Here is a 24,307-nt window from a genome sequence, read left to right as displayed (position 1 = left end):
TTTCTGTTTTCTATCCAGACACATGATTTGGTTATTAAAGTAGCTTCAGGTAATTTTTGTTTTTAGATGTTTATAATAGCTTAAAAATATTTTAAATATGTTTTCCATTTAATTTTTAATGTATTTTTATTACTGAAGAATCTGCTGTCATGGGCTCCTGTGGGAAGAAGGATGGAGTATAAATTTAATAAATAAATAAATTAAAATAACAGACAGAAAAATCATTAAGACTCTCAGCAATTTTCATGTAGTGCGCCCAATAAAACTCTTCCATTGTACTTATCCTGATAATATCAAACCCACGTGGTTGAGTGCTAGTTACTTTGAAAGTGAGAGAGGGCCACCCCTAAACAAGGTGGTGGCTTTCACATACTTGGGGGACTCCCTCAGTATAGAAGTTTGAAAATTATTTTTTTAAAAACAGCAGCAACAGCAGCAGTAGCAGCATTAGCAACAACAACACCAAACTACCTAGCAGAAACTTGTGAGCTTATAGCAGTGGATCTCAGACTTTTTTCTCTGGACCACACTTTCAAAATAAAAAGTTGTCCCATACTACACCAAAAAATTTTATTGGTATTAAATGCATTGGGTGGGGGAGAAAACTCATAGCAGTGCTTGATTTATAGCATAGAACACAATTACTTTATAATATGAGCACAGGACATCCAGAAAGTATAAAAGTATGTAGCTAGATAAGAACCGGAATCATTCCCAAAATATAATATTGTCCTTGTATCTTCCCTCCACACTTGCCATCCTCTTCTGCCACACCCTTTGAGAACCACTGACCTATAGAATATTGATGGCAGCATAGCCTGGGGGTGGTGGTTATGGATGTCTAAAGTAGCCAGAATTCGGGCAGATTGTGTGAGTCTTGCCAATTAATTTTTTAGTTGACAGCAGTTGAGAGATGGATTGCTAGGATATGAGTTGAAAGCACCCCCCTGATTCCCCAATGGCCAACCTGATTCCCCAATGGGAAATCTACAAGCAAGAGCTTAGCAGAAGAGCATTCTCCCTGGTTGTGATTCCCTGCAACTGGCATTCAGAGCTGTACTTTCTCTGAAAGTGGTGGGAGAACATAGCCATTTTGTTGTTGGCATGCATCTGTCTCAAGAGACAATGGAGTCCGCCTCCTGGGGTGAAGTCAAACCACAGCAGAACCGAAGTAACCTCTCTGAGTCGCAAACCTGGCCAGTATATATGGAGATCCTGAACAGCCCAGAAGACAAGATCCCCGCCCCCTTGACTTAGCTAATGTGGTCCAAAGGAAAGCAGAGCAATACGTTTGGCACCAGCTTGGCTGTAAGAGTAGCTGGAAGGAAGTGTACAAGGTGCCATCCAACCATCTTGAGCACTGAATTATCTGTTCAAACCCCTGACAGCTTATAGGCAGTATCAGAGAAGAGATAGTTGGGGGGGGGGATACACATTGCAAGTTTCAAAACTACTCCCCTATTCAGGGAGGCTTCAGAACCACATAACCCCCTAACCTCAGCATATCCTGTATACCAGGGGCTGGGGAACCTGTTGTCAGTACGCCTTTCAACCGATGCGCAGTGACTGGGCTCAATAACTGGTTCTGCACCAATTGGGCTAGGCGACTGGAGCACTTTCAGAGACCTTCCAATCCTGGAAAACAGGTCCCAGTGCCCTGGACCCACGACTGTGCATTCTGAGCACCAGACTCATGCAGAGTATAAATAATGCGGAAGCTAGCTGAGAAGCATAACTCGTTTTTATTTCTAATAGCTACTACAAACTAATGAACTATTGGCTTGCATGAGTATTACAGCTCCCACTCAGCCGTCTAGTCACTACATAGATAAGACTGTCTCCACACACAGAGTCAGGCAGTCAGTCAGGAGTGGAAGAGTAAAAGAGCAGTTTCTGCCCCCTCCTTTCTCAAAACATCAGATCAGGAGATTCTTACAATGGGAGGGGTGAAAATATCAACACCTGTGCCCTCCAGATATTGAACCACAACTGCCGTCATCTGGACCCTGACCTGGTTGAGGTCCTGCTGATCGAGATGATGGGAGCTGGAGTCAAATGGGATGGGCATTCAGCCCCTTTGTGGGCACCAGGGAAAGACCTCAGGCACTGCAGGTGCCACATTGCTGACCCAGGATCTATGTTAAAACATTTCTTGCAATTGCTGTTTTGTCATGACCAATTATATATATATTTTAAAGCAAAGTTCCCTGCCTGTTTTATTTAACTTAACTTTGGTAGCTTAGTTGGCCTCTACTGAGACGCTCAGCTTTAAGTGGAGTGCATTAGGATTTTTGATGCTTAGTGTCTTGTTGGGTGTACATCTTAGGAATTTTTCTCTATACTCTTTTTATTATAACTTTATTGCTTTTGTTTTTACTTGCTTGTATTTTATCTCGTGAAGTCACTTTGGGACCTTTTGTGTGTGTCTGTACTATAAAGCGACTAACAAGTGGAAGCATAAAAATAATTCATTTTAATGCAATTTCGGGGAGATTCCCAAACTTTGCCATTCTTGGAAGTAGACCCTTACTCTAAGCATGTTGCATATTACCTTTAGTTTTTTTTTTAAATAAGCTACCGCTGGGAATCTGTTCAAGGTGTGGTGTGTGTGTATAGTAAAAGAAATAAATAAAGATGTAGTCAGCTGCTGCTGAGTACCATGTGGAATTCCAGGCTGACCCTGGTAGAATTAGCATTCTTGTCTCTTGAATTATCTGGTAGTATTGCCTCCCTCCCTCCCTCAATTAGGATGAGGCCTTTGGATCATGCAGTCTAATTACGTAACAACTTCTATATTTGGTTGTTTTGTTTTTATTTTCAATTTTAAAAATACTAATTATATTGTGGCTATTTGTGCAGTTGCATAATCACATTATGAACGGAGCTGCGACTGAACATAATGGCCAGTTGAACTCATACGGTACATTGCTTGGCATGAAGGCAGTTGTTTCTGTTGGGGGTTGTGCATATATACACAAGTGGAAGTGGTGGGTGTTCTGGCCTTGCAGTGAGGAACCTCATCCTAGTTAGCCCTAGTTAGTTAGCGGGGAACATGAAGGGGGGGGAGCATGGGGCCTCACATGGCAGCCCCTGCTCCCCACAACCCCAGCTCTTCCACTGAGTAGAAGGTAACCACCATCTCCACCTCATGACCAAGGGGACAGTGAGTGGAGGGGACTCAGAGGCTTTATGCGTGCCAGGGGGAAATCTCAAAGAGTTCCATGGTGCCCATGGGTGCCACATTGGCAACTGCTGGTGTAAGAGCCCAGTTGTCAGCCAGCCACACAACTGTCACTTCCCTGGGACCTATCCAGGGTGCTGAAGGACCTGTCTTTCACCATTGTTGTTGCTTGATTTGGATTCTTGACCTGCCAAGATGCTGCTACAGCCATCTCTGCCTCTTATCCCTTTCTTTTACCGTCAGCTCAGCTTGTTCCCCCAGACTCTGCAGTGGGACCATCTTTGCTATATGGAAGGTCGAGTTGGCCTCCCCAAAGTGCAGGGCCTTTTTTGAGGGCTGTGCCTTCCAGTAGTAGGCTCATGTGGTTCCCCCTGGCTTTTATGGTGGTGGTGGCTTATACCCATCAGGACTGGTAGGAGGAAGGAAGGCAAGAAGGCCCAACAGTTGGTGCAACCAGACCCAATCATAGACCACTCACTGGGGTGGTTGTAAATAGACAGGCAGCAGAGGGAGACTAGCTAAGGGCATACTGTGGTTTGTAGGGCAGTGCCCCATTCAGCCTGATGGACCAGCCTCCACTGCCTTCAAAACGAAGGCCTTTTTTTGCCATGTTTTCAGAAGTTGAGTTAGCTGGCATCCTTTATTTTGGTTTTTACTTGCTTATCTGTTGGATTTCCTTTCGATGTAGTCCTGGTTTCTTATCACACAATGATGCGATCAGCTAAGACTAGCTTGTTGCAGTTTTAATTTTGTATACCACTTTATAAATTTTCATTGAAAGGTAGCATAGAAGTTTCATAAACTAATTAATCCGTGTCTCTGTTTTTTAAAAAAATGATTATTTTTTTATAAATATTTATTAAAGTTTCAGAAAAAGGAATTGCATTAAAGCAAAAAATACAAGAATAAAAGACAAAAAATAAAAATACAAGAAAAATACAGAATAAGTACACAGATAAAAAAAAAATCAACCTTTCCATATCTTACATTCATATCCTTGTTTCCCTGACCTCCTCATACCTCCCTTTTTTGTATTCCAATTCAATTAATTAATTCAGCAATTTCTTTCCCTCCTTATTATCCTGACCTTTGATCTTAATATATTATAACATTAAATTTTTACCTATTTAAAAATCCTATTTTCCATATTCTTTTATATCATTACAGCTAGAAACCGCTTAACTTCATTCAAACATCATTCTAACATTCATTAATTTTGCAATACTTCTGTAAATAGTCTTTAAATTTCTTCCAATCTTCTTCCACCGACTCTTCTCCCTGGTCTCGGATTCTACCAGTCATTCCCGCCAATTCCATGTAGTCCATCACTTTCATCTGCAACCTGACCAAATTCTTAAAGGGGTATTGTGTGCTGCATATATACAAACTCATTAAAAAAATTCACAGTACCTTTTGCTTTTTGCAGTTTAGTGGTGCAGCTTCAGTTTGGTGCCTTTTCATGATGTACCATAAAACTCCATTCAGTTAAGCATCCAGCTATGCTGGTGAAACCCATTTAAAACTCAGCCCTCTCTCAGCTAGTCAACACCCTCTTCCCCACCCACCCCTTGTGACTGGGAAGAGTAGATTTCTACACAACAAATCTTTAACAATTGCCAAGTTGGACTAGGATGTGTAAATGGTTCCAAAGACCTAGGGGCCACCACAGAGTAGGTAGGTCCTGTTCCATATGCCCAGAGGCTGGCATAGACACATGGGAATGCTATTGGCAATTGAGCAAGCTTTTTGAAGAGTGGAATTTGCTGGGTTTGGAGATGGGCTTGGACTCTTGACTTCAGCTCCCCAGGGAGTTGACACCTGCCCCTCCCTAGCCGACACACATCTCTCTCTCTCTCTGCCTCTTTGCTGTGGGCTTCAGAGTTGCAAAAGCCAGGTCTTTATTTAAGCCCTTCAGAAACGAATCCACAAGTGAATATATACAACATGTGATTGTATGACTATATGAGGCGATGATGACTGTTTTGGAAGCATATGTAGTTTCCGAGCAGAGGATTTTCTGCTGTATATATAGAGAGCTTCTGGATGCATGTGCAGCTGTCTAGCCTGGGTCCTGCTCAGTTTCGAACAAGAAAAAAAAGTGTTGTAAGTAAGGCACATGTGCTGGGAGAAATGGGCACGTATCTAGGTTCCGAACCTTGCATTTTGGCAATTCAAAGTGGCTTTCTGTGTGTTTATTGGGGCAGGGGGTGCGCGTGCATGCACAAAGCTTTGTGTGAAGCTCAGTTTGATCCCTTTTGACCGATACAATCTTCCCTTCTCTCCTTGTGAGGCTGATAAAAAGACAGCAGGGAGGAAAGAAACAGAAGCAAAGTAACCTAAGGCTGCAATCCTAATCCTGCGTAGCTGGGAGTAAGACCCATAGGATGCTGCCTAATATTGAATCAGACTATTGGTTCAACCAGCTCAGTACATTTACTAGCAGCAGCTCTCCAGGGTCTCAGGCAGGAGTCTTCCATCAGTCCTTTCTGGAGATGCTCATGCAAAGCGCCACAAAACAAATCCTAGTCCCATCTTCTTTCAATAGTTATTCCAGTATCCAGACTATGATGCTTTTGTGCTTCGTGTGACCTAAGTTGGGGCAGGAAGGCTCCACAGAGGCTGAATGTGGCCTCCTAGGCCTGACTGTGTGGCCTTTGGGACTCTTCCCCAGGCCACATCCCCTCTGCCCAAGCCACAGCATTCCCCAGCCCTGCTTTTGAGTACTTTTGCCTGCCTGGAATATGCTTTTCAACTGTGATAGCACCTCCTGCTTTCCGGGATAGGGAGGTGTGTGTGTGTGTTAAGACATTTGTGTGACTGGAATGCAGCCTCCTATCCAAAGGTAAAAGGTAATCTTTTCCCCCACCCCCTTTGCCACTGGCTCCTCCCACCACTGCCATGCATACACATGTGCACGCACACACAACATGTTGCCCATCCAGGTTTCTCTGCCCCATTTCCCTGCTTTTCAGCCACCATGAGATGGATGAGGCTGCAGTTTAGGAAGGATCCGAAGAATCCCAGTTTTGGTCCTATGCTGAGTGAGTGCTTTCCTTTCCTGGAAAGAGTGTAAGAGCAGCTGCACAGAGCTGAATTGTGGGATCCTTGGCTGCTGTCCCAGCTATGCCCTCTTGTTAATTTTGGCCCCAGATACACCTGCTGTCTTGCTGGAGTTGCATTTGCATTTGGAGCCGAGGTCTACTTTTGGTAAAAGCTGTGCAGTCTCCAGAGCTCTTGAGAAGTCAGAGCCAGCTTCCAAGCATTCTTGAGCCTTCTGGTCTCTCTCACTCCCCCTTTCTCTCATACAAAGAGGAGGGCAGGGGGGTGGAAAACCCCAAACTCATCATTTATAACAAGCTACTTGAACATAAATCCTTAAGGAGACATCTTGGTTTATTCTGAAATATAGTTGGGTATGCTGGAAAGGCTTAATTGGAAGAATGCAACAGTTTCACTGAAACATCCTTAAAGCCTCAGGTAGGAGTGCTTTTTATATATATATAAAAACTACCCCAGCACCTTTGGACCAGTTTGGGGAAGGGGCATGGCTCATAGGGAGATTGCCTGCTTTGCATAAAGAGGCCCCCAATTTCAGTTCCTGAAATTTCAGTCAACAGAGCCTCCCAGAGCTGTCCTGTTTGAGGTATGTGGTCAAACAATGGGGAAAGGCTGTTGCATCCATGACCTCTGGCTTGTGTGCTTCCCAGAAGTATTTTGCTGGCCACTGCAGGAAGCAGGATGCTGAACTTGTTGGACCCAACTTGGTGTGATGCAGGAGTGAACCTCTTAAGGTTCTTCTGAAAGGCAGTGTGGTGTTGTGCTTAGAGAGTTGGACGAGAGCCAGAAAAACTAGGGTTCAAATCCCTGCTCAGCCAATAAGCTCAATGGGTGACTTCGGGCCAGCTGCTATTTAGCCTGACTTACCTCTCAGGTTTGTTGTGACTATAAAGTAGGGAAGAAAAGAACCACTTTGAGCTCCTTGGAAGAATGGTGGTATTTAAATGTAAGGCTGAATGAACGAATGCATAAGTAAATGTTGACTGCACCCAAGGCTTTTTTTCACTGCAACTCCACCAGGGGTGAGGAACCTCAGATTCTGGCACTGTCCAGACTTCTCTGGCCCTCCTTGAGCTTCTTTTTAGCTGGGTGGAATGTGTCATTGAACTCTGATCATGCCTCTTGCTTCCCTCAGTGGAGGATAGCAAGTTTCACAGAGCAAACCAGGCACTAAATCACACAGTTCAAACCTGGAGTTAACTCTTTCTTAGCAAAACATGATCTTCACAGACTTGGCTGAGTTTCTGGCCTAAAGAGCACAGCAGCTCATGCACTGTAGACTCTATCCATAAAACCAGTTGCAGCGACTGCAAGTCCCCACTTCCCCATATACATCTATGTCTCCTCCTCTCCAGGGCTTCTTGTAAGCAATCAGAGACTGTGCCTGCTTGCAGTCTGCTGCTGCTCCACCCATTTCAGCCCTCTCCTGGTTCTGGGAGATGGGAGGAGGGGAGCTTGTTGCAGCAGGAGGGTGAGATACCAATGGCTCTTCATCAGCTTGACCCATCTTTGCCTCATGACCTCCCTCCTCTCCCCTCCTTACCTGCTTCAGCTTCTGCCTCTGATTCTGGACTGCTCACTGCCACAGCCTCTTCCTTCTTTTGACGCCTATCCTGTTACCTCCACCCAGTCTTCTCCCTCATCTTCCTGTGACCACTCATTGTCTTCCTACCACCAATCCCTGGGTTATGAGCATTTTTCCCTTGGGGGTTCCCCAGCTGGTTCCTCCCACCACCCCTCTTTGTCCAACCAATGGGTGTCAGCAATGCTGTGTGAGGGCGTGTGGAAACAAGCCTACCATACAAAGGCAAAATCCACACATGTTTCTCTTTTTGCTTTTGCCTCTGGTCCCACCTACTGCTGCCATGTGGCCCTCAGGCATAGGAGCCAACTCCTAGGGCAGGGGTCTGCAACCTGTGGCTCCGGAGCCGCATGTGGCTCTTTTACACCTTTGCCGCGGCTCCGGGGCAGATACTAGCAAGGGGAGGAGGCGCATTGTGCGCCCCGACACTCCCCACCGTGGCGGGCGCTGTACTGGCTGTGACGTCGCATGGGGGCGGTGCCTGCATTAGTCATGCACCGTCCTGACGTCACCTTCCCACCCACCCACCCGCTACATTGTAAGGGGCATGTACGCTGGTCACTGTTTTGAAAGGGGGCACGTACGCTGGTCACTGTTTTTAAGGGGAGTGAAGAACACATACACACACAAAAAGTAACTTGTTAATTTAACGTTTATTTCTATGAGGAGGACTAATTCTGAGGGGTCAAACAAAGAAATAATAAAAAAGTGACAAAAAAGTTATTTTTATAATGACGAGTTTTGCGGCTCCCAGTTTTTTTCCTTCAGAAACAGGTCCAAGTGGCTCTTTTTGTCTTAAAGGTTGCAGACCCCTGTCCTAGGGGCTAAGGTCCTTTTGCTCCCCCCCCAAAAAAAAATATTTGAGGGCATTGCCATTCAAACGGTGTGTGTGCACTGAGTCTTGTGATCAATTATGTGCGGCAGTGCAATGCTTACCTGCCCCCCCGTATTTTATGGAAGTTGGCACTCCTGCTCTTAGGAGGTTGCTCAGAAGGGAATGCTGTTCTCTGGCTGGAAAAGTCCCTCCATTCCTGCCTTAAGTGAATGTTTAGTTAGTTGGTTTCAGCACATCAGGTTTACTGCACACAACTTAAAGGAATTCAAAGCAATTTGTGAGGAAAGTGGAATGCAGAGCTGCATAATCCATTGGAACATACAAATATACTAAAAGTGCTACTCGAAAGTCACCCGAATAAGAATACTCACCCCGCACTCAAGAACTAATGCCAGAAATGGCTGCTAAAAGACAGGCCATGAATATACTAAGTGCCTCAGAAAATAATGAAAGTTGAAATGTATTCTCTTTTTTCTTTTCTTTTCAGGGCCTCCCAGGTCTGCCCGGTTTACCAGGACCGCCTGGCAAGCGAGGGCCACGGGTAAGTAAAGCACAGGGGGAAATGTGGGTGAATTTGCAGTGAGCCCCCCAAGTCAAAAGGCTGCCACATTTTCTAGCTGCAGGACACCTTTTGCTGTACAGCAAGGCTGAGGAACTCATGCACTCAGCGCTCACCTGTGGCTCCTAGAAGCTGTCAACATGTGACAGCGGCCACACCCTGGGAAACAGCTTTGACTGCCCAGCTAAACCTGCTGAGGGTAGCCGATGGGTCTCTAACCCATGGTGAATTCCCATGCATGCGAAGACAGGCTCCGGTGGATTGAGTTGATGAGACCAATAGTGGGTCCAACGGTCAAGAGAGCGGATTCTGCATGTGCTGTAGAGGGAAGTGAGGGGCAAATGGGACTCATAAGCCTGGGGAGGTAGCCCATATGGGAGAGGGAGGAAAACTCTGATCCTAAACCTGCACTGCCTTGCAGGATATCTTCGGGAGAAGAAAAGCTAAGGAGTAATCCCCACACAAATCCCATGTGGAGTCCCTAAGATGGTTAAATGGTGCCCCATACACCTCCTTCCAGCAACTCCTGCAGCCCCTTGAACCACAATAGCAAGGCCAAGTGGGGAGCCTTGTCGTCTGGGCAGCCTAGGACCTCCATACACACTGCCAGGCACGTGGCCCATGGGAGGTCTCTTCAGTGCTGCTAATGCAGCCCTTTTACTTCACTCATGGAGGTGCACTTCATTGTCTCTCATGACTGACGGATGATGCCTTGAATGTATGGTGTGAACAAATGTGGGTCCTGTTCTACCTGGAGATTCCATTGGGCATTGAACCTGGAGCCTTTTGCATGTGAGGCGGACGCTGTCATTGACCTAGGGCAGATTAACTGTGAGAGGGAAGACTCAAGCTGTGGGTTGACAGGAAGCCGGCTTTGACTATTTCCCAGAGGGTGTGGAGAGTGAAGCCCGCTCCCTTTTGTCAAGTGTCTCTTTCCTGCACACTGGAAGGCTTTTCTTGAGGGGCCAAAGCGGGTGGGGGTGGAGAGGTAGGGAAGGAAAGAAAGTTTTTAAAGAAACGGTTTGTTTGGCTTCCCTTCAAATATGTAGCTCCTACTTCGGCAAACCAAAGGTCAGGGTGGAATCTATAGGTCAAGAGGAGAAAAGCTGCCATTTGTTTCCCCTCTACCCCGCCTCTGCTTCCCACTCGCTCTATCCATCCCCAAAAATTCACAAACATGAACTGTGCAAACGAGCATCTAGACACTTCTTGACAAAGAATCCAGAATGTGGCAGAGAAGGCAAATTGCACCCACTTAACATTTCTATCTTTTTTCTTTTTCTTTTTTAAAAGAAGACCCCTATTTTTAAAAAGAGGATGGGTGTGTGAAGGGGGTGCTTCTGAGGGGTGGGGGTCGTTTACTTCAGCTACTGGTAGTGCTGCAACCGTTCTCTGGCTGGTGCTTTCTGGGTTTCCCAAAGAAGCAGACTCCCTCCCCCACCTCATGTGAATGGCATTCCATCCAGATTACGAGACCCACTACCTTTGGGAACTCCCCTTCTCCCTCCCCCTGCCCCACTCTTTTTGAGAGAGCACATTGCAGGATTGTTCTCTGGGTTTTGCTGCTGGTCCTCTGGCATAAAATGGCATCCCAAGGAGGAAACTTTCCATGGAATCTCAGAAACCATGAATGGGAGGTATTTTTCTGCCTTGGCTTGTTCTGCTGATGAGGAGGGTCAATGTGTGTGTGTGCGTGCATGCGCATATGTGCGTGATATATACACATACACACTTCAGACCCCTCTGCAACTCACCCCAGCCACATCCCCAACTTCTACTTCTTTACACTCTTGTTGCAGATGTTTTTTTGCCCTTGAACTCCAGACAAATTCTGGAAGGTTTCCTTGATAATGCTTCTTGCTTGGCTAGTTGGATGGAGGATGGGGTGGGTGGGCTGTGTGAGTGTGTTGTGCAGCAGTATAGTTTACATCCGTTGCTCTGGCCACATATCCCTCTGGACCCTGTCTGCTATGAGTTTGTGGCCCCCAGAAGATTGCTGAAAAAGTTTCCACACCCATGATTTCTCTTTGTGTGTGTGTGTATATACAGTGTGTGTTTGTGTAACATTCACCTCAAACTAACTTGCCCCTCCCCACCATTATGTAAATGCATAATGGTGCTTAGAATTTCCAGTCTATTCAGGATATCCAGTCTATTCAGGATGTTTTAAACCAGTGAAGGGTGAACTGGTGTGTATTCCGCAGGGGCAGCCAGTGTGATGCCCTCCAGGAACTGTCGGAAGCCATCAGCTCCAATCCATGTAGTCCCTGGTGGATAGAGTTGCTGTCCTAAGATCCGGAGGGCTGCAACTGCCCCACCTGTGCAGCAGGTGCTGTGTGAAGCTTTGATGTAGGGCCCATAGCTTGGATCCTGTTTGACTCAGGATCTTTGCCATTTAGGTGTCTGTCTGTGCACAAACACTTATTACAGGACCTTTGTGAAGTAATCACTTGAACATCAAAAGCAGCTATGCAAGTACTATTTGAGTCCTTTTTCACAGTCCCCCTTTTCATGTTTGGAATCAACAATTCCCCATGCCCCCAAGCCTCCTTAGCCTTCCACAATTGTGTGAGAAGCAAAAGTTCAGTAGGCAAGTTCCCACACTCACTTTCATTATAGTGTCTGCAGGCGGGGGAAAGTTTCTCCTGCTAGATTTCTGCTTGGTGTGCATCTGCTCAAGGTGCAGGCCTAGTAACAGAGGTGGCGGCCATGGCCTGTGTCAACAGCTGCTGGATCTGTTGCTGCTGCATTTGGCGAACCTCTGAGCTGCAGGTGGCAGCTTCTCAGGGAAGTGCCTTCAGGCATTGACTCTGCCCAAAATAGGATCTCCCCTGGACAGGAAGGGTGTAAGAGCACTTCCTGTGCTGCTTGAGCCTTTCTTGAGCAACAGAGGCTCAGAGCTCTGGTTTGCCCTTGCATCTGGATGTGATCTTTGGTTCTGGCTTTTTGCTCACCCTACAGCTTTTGGTTCCTTGCTCCTGGATCACCTCAGACTGTTCCCTGTGGCCCAGTTCTGTCAGCCTGTGGCTTGAGCTACCCTGTGGGAGCTCTCCCATTTTTAGCTCTCCCAGGCAACTTTATGGGAGTGGGTGGCCCCACGTGCTAATGGTTGGCAGGGCCAGAAACAAAAGTGGGTGGAGCAACAGAGGTTAATTCTATCATCTGTGCAAGCAAGAAGCATTGATCAGAGTTCGAAGAGACGTTCTAGCCATGCCAAAGCACTCAATGAAGGAGCTAAACAGAGCTTGTGAGGCTTGCTTGTTACCTTGGCTCAGAGGTTTTCAATCTTTTTGAGTCCATGGCTCCCTTGACGACTGCATTCTTTCTGCGGTACCCCTGTGGGGCTCAGGAGCCCAGTTATGTCCCCCCTTGTCTGCAGAGCTGGCAGCCCCTGAACCCTTTTCAAACACCCTCCCTTGTGGAGTGTTCCCTCAGCCTCCTCTCCTCTCCCCTTTCCCTGGGAGTCCTCTGAGCAGCTGCCGCTGCCACCCCTGGTCTCTGAGCTGCCCACCCTGCCCCAAAGAGAGGTGCCTCCTCACACTGCCCCACAGGGGCCTGCGAAGCACCCCCTGGCCAGCCCCAGAGGCACCATTCACCTGGGGAGCTTGTAGTCAGGGCTGCTGCAACAAACAGCTGCACCAGCCTTTGGGAGGCAGAGACATGAAAGGGCATCAGAGGAGGGAGGGAAGGAAAGAGGGACAGAGGACAGTGTTGCTCACGGCACCCCTGACCATCCTTCAAGGCACCCCAGGGTGCCATGGCCCGCTGGTTGAAAACCACTGCCTTGGCTTATTAAGCCACAATATGATCTTAATGCTGCCACTGTTTGCAGTGTGTTTGTGGTTACACAAGAGCTTTCATAGAGGTCAGGTCCTGAGCAGGCAGCTCTGCAGCGTTTGATCCTGAGCCAGAAATGGGTCACTTCCAGGAAAGACACAAGGCAGGACTGTGCCCATGGAGGAATGTTGTGGGTGGGGAAAGGGTGCAGGGCAAGTTTTGATGTTGACTTCCTTGTTTTCTCAGGGTCCTCCTGGCCCCCATGGGAATCCTGGCCGGCCTGGCCCACCTGGCGCTAAGGTAAGGGAAGAGACACGCATGCTTGTGGGCCGCTGGGCATCTGTGAGCCATGGAAGATGATCAGATTTGCTGTAGTCCTGGCTACCAGATACCAGAGACTCACAGCAGGAGAAGTTTGTCACCACTTTGCTCAAACTTGTGTGGCCTCAACCGGGCTCCTTTCAGAAAGGCTGAAACCACATTAGGTGGGCTGCTGGTTCTACCCAGCTCTGCAATTGCAGCACCTACGCTAAGGCCAATTATGCAGATAAAAGATCAAGGAAGGTGTTCTAAAAACACCTGGAAGTGTTGCAGAAAAAAATAGAACCCGTTTCCTTTCCTTGCTTTCTTTCTTCATTTCTTCTCTTCGTAGGTCAGTTGATGTCTTCAACACTCTTAATGTTCTAGAGAGGTGGGGGAAGCTTTCCACTAAACTGGCCTGCTGCCTCTGTCTGATTAAGAATTAGGCAGTAGAGATGTGTTGGCGGGTGACAGCTGTTCTGAATTTAAAAGTGCTGTTATACAGTCTGAAAAAGCGAGGTCGTAAAAAAAAGGAGAGGGGGAGCTAAAACCCAGTCCACTACCTTGTAGCCTTTTTGTAATTTATGTTCTTGTTGATGACTTCCAGATCATGTTTCTTTGTGTAGGGTCCCCCCCCCCTTTTTGAAAAAGATTGGTTTTACAAGTCAGAATTGAAAGCTTTCATCTTTGATGCTTCTGGCCCTGCAAACTCCACATGAAATCTCTCAGAAACCCCAGTTTCTCTGAGCAAGTGTTAACCTCCTTGGTATCAGTAAGTCAGTGGGGGCTGGTCTATTAAGACAAAGGGGTCACTACCCCACCACCCTCAGCCAGCCCCCACCTGCCTGCTTTCTTAGGACCCACCCACACTCTCGTTTGTCCCGCGATTTCCAGTGTTTTGTGTCAATCTGTTATTATGGGTCTGATAGCTTTTTGTGTTTTCTGGCTTGCCACTTTCACAAGGAAAACCCACTGCTTACTGCTGAATCAGAACAAATGCCAGTCTGCAGAAAACCTGAAGAAAAAATTGCCCTGAACTAGTCCTAAAATAGCTCCTGAGCAGGATTTCACTTTCCGAGGAGCTGTGTTGGGGGTGTCCTGCTCACACATCCTCCCACCTGGCTCCTTTTGTTTATGCCGTACGATTGATTTATCTGGTTTTCTGATTCTCTGCCACGGATGGGGAGAGCTGAATGTGGAGACAACATGAAAAGTGGGCTGTTGAAGATAGGAAGAATGAACAGGAAAACAAGGGTCTTCAGGGGTCTTTCCCTAAGTACAATCTGAGGCAAAAACCTCAAGCCTGAATACCCAGTCCTGGATCAAATTAAAAACAGGGCACAGAGGTATGAACTTAAGGGAAAGTGTGTCTGGCACTGTCTGTCAGCTTCCTCCTCCTTGATCTCAGTGTTGACTATGCAGAACTTGGCAGGAGACATAACAAACATTAGTTGACTCTGCCTGTCATTGGATAGGGCTCCACCTACTGTTGGCCTCCCTCCCTGCCTTCCACTCAGGGCCAACTCAAGACATTTGGGCACCTGAGGTGAACCACAAAATGGTGCCCTCCCCTCCCTGCCAGGGAAGAAGGGGTGAATGAAGATTGACATCAGGAGCAAGGGGGAAATAAAGATCCACATCAGGATCAGTTGCCCCTCTGGATCCTGTGGCCTGAGGCAATTGCCTCACCTTGCCTGGGGGATGGGCCAGCCCTGCTTCCACCCCACCAGTCCCAGACTTGGCCAGCTGGACCCCTGAACAGGAGCACTCTGCACTGCAACATGTTACTGCAAGTCCCACTTGTTTTGCCTCTGTAATAAACAAAACACAGAGAAGAAGTACGCCCTGATTTAGATAAAGATTTATTGTTGTAGGTTTTTTTTTTTTAAAAAAATAGCAAACATAGTATAAAAGAAAGAGCAGGGGTGAGGAGAAATGAAAAAGGACCCACCCTGTAAACACAAATTCACACACACACACACACAGTTTCTGAATCAGATTGTTTGGAAAAAGCGAAGGGTGTAGATTAATATTTCTCTGTTGGGCGTGGATCAGCAAGTGAGGAGATGTTGCCTGCTCAATTAGCAAGGTGTAGGTTAAAAACAGGACACTTCAGTGCCTAATTGAGAGTGGGTGCTTAATTAGCTCTGACAGCAATTGAGAGGGGTGTGGCTGCTGCGGGTTTGTTCTAAGGATGCAGTTCTCCAGAGCATCTTAGTAGCAGTTGGGCATTTTTTAAAAAATTGTGCCTTCATCCTTACGTGCCTCTTAAGGTTCCTTCCTTTTTTCCTTTTGGGCGGGGTTTGAATTGCACGGTGATTTAGACTTTCTGCAGGGGCTGTGAAGGTGAGGGGCTATAGCCTCCTTTCTGACAGCTGCTGCCAGTCAGTGCTGACTATGCTGATTTTAGATGGATCAGCGCTCTTCTGACTAAGTATTAGGCAGTTTCCAATATTGTTCCTATGTGGCCACCCAACTGTCGCTTGTCAGGTTGTCACTATCTTCAGCTGCTGCCACCATCTTGCCGTTTTTGCGTTTCCGTTTGTTGGTCTTTGGCAACAGTCTCTGGCCTTGTGTCCAGTTAGTGGGGCTTTCTCCTCCCCGTTTTTTTTTTTAAATGTTGTTGTTGTCATTATCAGGCAATCTCTTAATTTGAAAGGAACATCTGTTTGAGGCTAAGATGAGCTTCCTGCCTCATTAGCTGGCTAGGAAGGGGGGAGGCGATGTTTTCTGGATAACCCTCTGGAGCATGGAAGGTGGGGTAGAGGGCTCTCTCCTGTTTCGGAGAGTGAAGTTTATGGCTCTCCAGAGGATGGATGTGCTTGAATGTTTCCTGTAGCTCCAGATTGGTCTGTGTTGCCCGTAATGATATTGGGCAGCTTCATCTGGAAGCATAGCCTTGGCTTCTGGCTTGGAAGTGGGAGCACAAAATGATCTCTCTCTAGCTTCATAGCTCCCCTGTCATAAGGGGCAGGGAAATCAGTCTTGTACTAGGCCAGGAGTGAGCGGATGTGCATTTGTTTTAAGTTTTGTTGGGTTCCTTGTATCCTGCTTTTCAGACAAGGGCAACCAAAACAATCAAGGGGCTAGAGCGACTCCCCTATGAGGGAAGCTTGCGGCATTTGTGACTTTCTAGTTTAGAGAAAAGGGGGAGTAAGAGGTGGTGTGATGGAAGTTTATTATGCATTAGGCATGGAGAAAGTGGATAGAGAAAAGCTTTTCTTCTTCTGTCATGACACTAAAACCTGTGGTCATCCAATGAAACTGAATGTTCAGGGTAGTTAAAAGAAAGCTCTCCTTCATGCAGTGCCTTCTGTATTTTTCGCTCTATAGGACGCACTTTTTCCCCTCCAAAAATTAAGGGGAAATCTGTGTGCGTCCTATGGAGTGAATGCAGGCTCCTTGGCTTCAGCGATAGCAATGTGAAGCCTCCAAAGCTCAGAGGGAGTGCTCGCTCCGTGCTCCTTGGCTTCGCGTGAAGCCTTTGGAGTGCAGCGGGAACTCGCGCTGTGCTCTGAAGGCTTCGGGTTCCTTTTGCTGAAGCCGGGAGAGCAAGACTCTCCCAGCTTCAGCAGAGAGGGAGAGCTGCGCAGTGCCCCTTCAGCGAAGCAGGTGGAGAAATGGAAGGGGCTCTGTTTCTCCTGCTGCTTCGCTGAAGGGGCGCTGAGCAGAGAGGGGGAGAATTTTTTTCCCTTGTTCTCCCCCTCTAAAACAAGGTGCGTCCTATAGAGCGAAAAATACGGTGATTAAACAATGGAACTTGCCTTCGTAAGAGACAGTAATGGCCACCAACTTGAATGGCTTGGATTGATAACCCTCTCCTCCATGAATTTGTCTAATCCTCTTTTAATTAGACAAATTCATGGAGGAGAGGGTTATCAATAGCTACTAGCTACAATGGCTATGCTCTGCCTCCACTAGGACTGGGCGTTATCTGTTTTTCAACATCATGATCTATCTCCAGCTAAACATTGCAATTAGTGTTAGAAACTGAGATATTAAGTTGCAAAATGGCACCTTAAACCTAGGTTCTGGGTGTAACAACAGAATGTCTAGGCACACTTTTTTATAACAAGAATACAAAGCTGAAAATGAATGAGCTGCAGCTACAATATTATGTTCGTTTTTTACACGGTCTAGTCCTTCCCCTGCCCACCCCCTAATCCCCCTAATATTTTTAAGAGGGTCTCTTCTCCAATCTCCAGAGAGTAACTGGAAGTGGGGAAGCAGAAAAAGGTCCTCTTTTCCTTCCACTCTGCAGTTTTAATCTGAAATCTTAGGCGCACTACTGCAGCCAGAGCTCAGAAACTGCTCGCCCTAATGAAATTCCCTGTCGCAAAATGCGCCTAGAACAATGGGAGTTTCGAACACTGATTGCAATATACCAATGCATCACAATTTCTGAAATAAGGATGGTGCTATGTAGCAGCAATGGCTGCCTTTGTGGTTTTTCCTGCATTGTGATTTTTGCATAGCACACACAAAGACACACATCATGATTTGTGATATATAGCTGAGTAAAAAATTATGAGGCCGATATCACAATATGGACTTCAAACTGATTTTGGATTATATATTGCCCAGTCTGAGCCTCCACAGTGGGAAGCAGCAATGCTTTTGAATAACAGTGGATGGGAATTGTGTGGGCAGAGTTACTGTTTTGCTCAAGTCCTTCTTGCAGGCCTCTGGGTGGCCACTGTGAGAACAAGACTGGGCTAGATGGCCCACTGGCCTGATTCAGCAAGCTGTTCTTCATAGAATCAAAGAACTTGAGCTGGAAAGAACCCTAAGGATCATCTAGTCCAACCCCCTGAAATGCAGGAATATGCAGCCGTCCCATATGGGAATTGATCTGCGACTTTGGTGTTATCAGCACCATACTCTAACCAACTGAGCTTCATAGGATCATTACCAGGGATGGACGCATCAGTCAATTTCAGTTTCTCATTTTTCCAATCTTAAGCTCAGTTCTCTACATTTCCATACCACTTGCCTCCTGGTTAAAATGAAATAAAACGCTAAATAGAATTCATCACATAAAATTTTTCAAAATCTACTATTAGCTGCTGAGTTTCTTTGTTAGCAGTTGTCCTGAGTCCTGGAATTGTCCTCGCCTTTAAAAAAGGCTCTAAAGATGATCCTCCCAACTACAGTGGTACCTCGGGTTATATACGCTTCAGGTTACATACGCTTCAGGTTACAGACTCCGCTAACCCGAAAATAGTACCTCGGGTTAAGAACTTTGCTTCAGGATGAGAACAGAAATTGTGCGGTGGCAGTGGGAGGCCTCATTAGCTAAAGTTGTGCTTCAGGTTAAGAACAGTTTCAGGTTAAGAATGGACCTCCAGAACGAATTAAGTACGCAACCAGAGGTACCACTGTATCAGCCAATAGATTGCAATACAGTCATATCTTGGGATAAATACGCTTCAGGTTGAGCGCTTTCGGGTTGTGCTCCGCGGAGACCCGGAAGTAATGGAACGTGTTACTTCCGGGTTTCGCCGCTTGTGCATGCGCAGACGCTCAAAATTACATCACACGCATGTGCGGAAGTGGCGAAACGTGAACTGCGCAGGTGCAGACACACTGTCGTGTCTTACGTTCTTTTCAGGATGCGAACGGGGCTTCGGAACGGATCCTGTTCGCATCCCGAGGTACCACTGTAATTGGCAAACTTTATGTAAAATCAGCTTCGTAATAAACTTACTTTGCTTAGAAGAGGAAGTCATTTCAGCTGCTGAACAAGCAGGATTTAGATAGGATAGATCCACCACAGATGGCTGCTTTTGTTCATTTGATTGGCACATATGCAAAATAAAATTCAAAATCTGGAGATACTCTCTGGTTTGCTTTTGTGAGATGGCTACCTCTAACCCCCGAAGTTTGAGGACATTTCCGTGCCACTCCCTGCTCTTAAATGTAGCTGGCAATTTGCTCCTAGCCTTGAGATGAGGATGCCTCAGAAAGGAACTCCAGCTATGATAGCAGCTGCATGCAAAGTGGAATTATCTGCATGACTTCATTTTACCGCTTGGCAAAGCCGGTCAGTCTTCATTCAGATTTTGGGCAGCAATATCTGTACTGAATCAGCACTGCTCTCTGCAGCCGTTTTCCAAGAATTATTTCCCAACTAACAGATCTCCTCTTGGCCTGGACTGAGGGGTGTGTGTGAATGTTGGGCTATTAAAGCGGGAAGTTGGAACGTTTGTGGGAATTAGAAGGATGATGCAGTTGATATTGCACCGAAACTAGCGGGAATCACTACTCATCCAGCTGGGGTCCCTCCCCCCCACAACTGGGAAAGCACTGGTTGATTTTCTTTTCATTTCATTTTTTAAAAAGAACCCTTTTGTATTTATATAATAGCAATTTTCTTAAGAGAAGCGCCAAAGAATTTGACAACATTTTAGTTCTTCCACGTGGTTAGGAAGCTGAAGATAAAATTTCCACTTTTACAGAGGGGCTGGAGGTGAAATAAAGATGCAAATATACAACTTTGGCTCTAGCAAGCTAAAAAGAAAGTTCGGTCACACAAATGCTCTGCATTTCCAGGCACAGGAAAACCCAAATTGCTGTTTGCGCTGATCTAGTGGTAAAAATAGGGTTTTCCTGGGGAAAGTAGTGGCTGCGGGGGTGGGAGGGGTGGTGCTCCGGCACGGACAGGGAAAGACCTATATCTAGAAAGTGCAGGGCATAAAGGGTAAGTGTGGAGAAGCCCAGACTCAAAACACCAGACCTGTAAGAATTTCCCAGTGTGATTAACTGATGGAAGTGTTAATTATTATTCTGCATATGCTGTGATCTATGGCAACAAATATACAGATATAAAATCTTTGTAATAAGGCCACCTGCTATAACAGAAATGACCAACATATGGAATGCAAGATTGCATATTCTAAAACTGAACAAATCAAAATTATGTCATTGTAAAATATTGAGTAAGGTAAAGGTAAAGGGACCCCTGACCGTTAGGTCCAGTCGGGGTTGCGGCGCTCATCTCACTTTATTAGCTGAGGAAGCCGGCGTACAGCTTCTGGGTCGTGTGGCCAGCATGACTAAGCCGCTTCTGGAGAACCAGAGCAGCACACGGAAACACCGCTTATCTTCCCGACGGAGCGGTACCTATTTATCTACTTGCACTTTGTGCTTTTGAACTGCCAGGTTGGCAGAAGCAGGGACCAAGCAACGGGAGCTCACCCGTCGCGGGGATTCAAAGCACCAACTTTCCGATCGGCAAGCCCTAGGCTCTGTGGTTTAGACCACAGCGCCACCCGTGTCCCAATATATTGAGTACATTTTATGAAAAACCATGCAACACCCTTCATCTGTGCAGCTTTAGCCTTTACTGTATTTTGGTGACTAGGAACGTAGGAATCTGCTTTAAATTGTCTCAGGCCATTGTTCCATCCTAGCATGGTTTTGCCTACCCTGACTGGCAGAGGCCTCTTGCAGGCTTGCCTGGAGATACTGCAGACTGATTCAGGGATGTTTTGCAGGTGCTCTGCCACTGAGCTGCTGCCCTAACACCTAAAAATAAAGTAAGATTCCAGTCCTCATGGTCATGAAAAAAGGGCTGAATTAAATAGCAACATAGGAAGCTGCATTATACTGAGGCCAGTGATACATCTAGCTCTGTATTGTCTACATGTGTAATATTGTTCTTCTGGGAAGACTAGAGAAGGACAGTTTTCTGTCCCCATTTCCCCCCACACTCCCAAGCACCTTGATAAGCACTGGTTGGAAACTTAAGACTGGAGAGAACTGACAAGTGAGCCATTGATCTGTTCCAGGGATGGAGATCAAGGGGCCAAATGTAGCCCTCCAGATATCTCTATCTGGGCTGCAGGACTCTTCCTAGACCAGGGGTCAGCAAATTTTTCAGCAGGGGGCCAGTCCACTATCCCTCAGACCTTATGGGGGGCTGGACTATATCTTTTTTGAGGGGGGAATGAACGAATTCCAATGCCCCACCAATAACCCAGAGATGCATTTTAAATAAAAGCACACATTCTACTCATGTAAAAACACCAGGCCCCACAAATAACCCAGAGATGCATTTGAAATAAAAAGACACATTCTAAACATGTGAAAACACATTGATTCTTGGACCGTCTGTGGGTCGGATTGAGAAGGCGTTGGCCCGGATCCGGCCCCTGCGCCTTAGTTTGCATACCCATGTTCTAGACCCAAATTTTCAGTGGCACTGCTTTTGAGTGATTTTTCCAGGCTGGAATATGTCCTTGAACTCTGATGCTGCACCTTCACTTACAGGGTGGAAGGTGGAGAGAAAAATGTTTGTGTCTTTTATGACTTTTACACCTCTTGCTCCAACCTACTATTGCTGCTGGCTCTGCCCACCACAGGCAGGCAGCCCTGAACAAGTTGCCCATGTGGGAATGAGGCTCCCAGACTGAAGAAGGATCCCTTCTCCATGTATATTCACATGAACAGTGGAATGTGGAAATATTCAGCTCAACTGAAAAGAAGTTGCCATTTCCATAGTTTTCAGAAGGCAAACTGACTTTAAATTCATGGTCTTTTGCCGTGTGGCTTTGTGCCAGGGCTGGATCCATGCTTGGGATCTAGCAGTGAGCCCCCTACCAGAATGAACCTCTTGTTCCTCTCAGCTGCTGCCGCCACCACCACACATTGACTCATTTGTGCATAGTAAAGGTAAAGGACCCCTGACCATTAGGTCCAGTCGTAACCGACTCTGGGGTTGCACCGCTCATCTCGCTTTATTGGCCAAGGGAGCCGGCATACAGCTTCCGAGTCATGTGGCCAGCATAACTAAGGCACTTCTGGCGAACCAGAGCGGCGCACGGAAATGCCGTTTACCTTCCCGCCGGAGCGGTACCTATTTATCTACTTGCACTTTGACATGCTTTTGAACTGCTAGGTTGGCAGGAGCTGGGACTGAGCAACGGGAGCTCACCCCATCGCGGGGATTCGAACCGCTGACCTTCTGATCGGCAAGTCCTAGGCTCTGTGGTTTAACCCACAGTGCCACCCGCGTCCCTCATTTGTGCATTACACCTGCCCAAAGCAGGGATGAGCAAGCAGCTATGCCCAGTTTAAGGAGCATGTCTAAGGCAATCTACAAAGGAAAAGATACATTAGAAAGAGAAAGAGTTCATTCTTCCCTGTTGGAGGCAATGTGTCTCTGAATATGTGTTGTTGGGAACTGCAGGAGAGGAGAGCCACTGTTGTGCTCAAGTTCTGCTTGTGGGCTTCCTAGAGGCAACCATAGCTTGGCCACTGTGAGAACAGGGTGTTTTGCAATATGGGCTCTGTTTATCTTCTTAGCCCCAATAATATTCACGCTGAATTACTGTGATGTTGGGACCCCCGAAGCTCAGGTTATTTTAATCTGTTTTAGTATTTTTAACCTTTTGTATTGTTGTGGGTTTGTGGGGCGGGAGAATTGAGACCCTTCTAACCCCTGGATCCAGCAAGTGTTGAAATACAAGCTCCGCTAGCTTCCTGAAGAGGTGATCAACTGAGCAATGGGCCATTTAGAAAACAATGGAAAGGGACTCAGTGCAATATGGCAAATGGTTGGGGCCCCCTCCCTCAACAGACAAAGCCAGAGTTTGAAGTAGAATTTTGCAGTGATGTAACCAAGAAGCGCTCACTGGAAGGACAGATCCTGAAGCTGAGGCCCCCTCATGAGAAGAGAAGACTCCCTGGAAAAGACCCTGATGTTGGGAAAGATGGAGGGCACAAGGAGAAGGGGACGACGGAGGACGAGATGGTTGGATAGTGTTCTCGAAGCTACCAGCATGAGTTTGACCAAACTGCTGGAGGCAGTGGAAGACAGGAGTGCCTGTCGTGCTCTGGTCCACAGGGCCACAAAGAGTCGGACACGACTAAATGACTAAACAACAACAAACCAAGAAGCAAAGAAGCAAGCTGGAATGACAGAGACGCAGAACAATGGTTGATTTCTGTTTGAGTCCAAGGCTGCAGTTATGGGAGAAACAAGACCCTTTGGGGGCATTGATGCTGTGAGTTCCTCCCCTGTAGGCTCAGGTTGTGTATATGTTTAAATAAACCATATATCATAAAGACACCACAGTCTCTGCTGTGCCTCATTCATGAAGGACACTTGAACCCTGGGGAAGCACCTGGAACTCCTGGAATCTCACACCTCTTAGAGACTGAGGTGGCGTGCAACAGTATGTTTTAAAGTCCAGTTGTATTCCCCCCCTTGATTTTCTTGTTTTATCTTTTCGTTAACTACTTTTTGTTTTATTTTTACAATCAAGCGATGTATGAATTTTATTAAATAAATGTGGCATTGTAGGCAGCCAATCTTTTTTTTTGAAAGGGCTAGGTCCCCCTTTGGGGTTCAGAGGGCCCCCTGCGTGATGTCAGGACATTGTGCAACATCATCATGCATGGGTCCCCTCAACCCTCTGGAGAAGGTGGCGCCTCTGCCCACAGTTATCTACCGGGGCACCTACCTGGCTCTCAAATCTCCTTTGTACCAATAAATTACTTCTAACTGATTTATGAATTTCTCTTCACTCCCTGATGCTTTCAATGGCTTCTAGTCATGATGGCTAAGTCCTGCCTCCGCTGTTGGAGACAGTATGTGTCTGAACACCAGCAGCTGGGAATTGCAAGAGGGGAGAGTGCTTTTGTGCTCAGGTTCTGCTTCCAGGATTGCCAGAGTATCTGGTTGGCCTCTGTAACAACAGGATGCTGGACTAGATGGGTCTTTGGCCTAATCCTGCAGGACTCTTCTTATGCTGAGCTGCAGGGAGACATCTTCCAGGAAGTAGAAGCAGGCTGGAGGCAGGGAAGACCTAAAGAGCGATTGGGAGGAGCTTGAAATAACTGTGCAGAAGGGATCATGCTGCTTGGATGGACAGATAGTGCAGGGACTGTAAAATATGATTTACAGCTACAGATGTTTTCAAATCAAAACTCCAAATAGAGGCATCCAGCCCTTCTGGAGAAATCAAGATGTGGTTTCTGTAACTGTGGCCTCTTCATTTTGTAGACCAGAGC

General features: G+C 46.7%; 1 protein-coding gene across 6 annotated transcripts in view; it reads left to right on the top strand.

The window, feature by feature from the left end:
• The window catches only part of COL27A1 (collagen type XXVII alpha 1 chain), a 266,717-nt gene that overhangs the window by 34,865 nt on the left and 207,545 nt on the right, over positions 1-24,307 (top strand). For all 6 annotated transcript variants that reach the window (XM_082208770.1, XM_082208771.1, XM_082208769.1 and 3 more), the window contains 2 exons: positions 9,143-9,196; positions 13,238-13,291. In XM_082208770.1, the coding sequence (XP_082064896.1) occupies positions 9,143-9,196; positions 13,238-13,291 (108 nt within the window). The remainder of the gene's footprint in view (positions 1-9,142; positions 9,197-13,237; positions 13,292-24,307) is intronic.

Source organism: Podarcis vaucheri (genome assembly GCF_965113315.1).
Source record: "Podarcis vaucheri genome assembly, chromosome: Z".
NCBI classification, from domain to species: domain Eukaryota; kingdom Metazoa; phylum Chordata; class Lepidosauria; order Squamata; family Lacertidae; genus Podarcis; species Podarcis vaucheri.
Note: the sequence above shows the minus strand (reverse complement) of the source record. Positions and strands in the feature narration are given on the sequence as shown.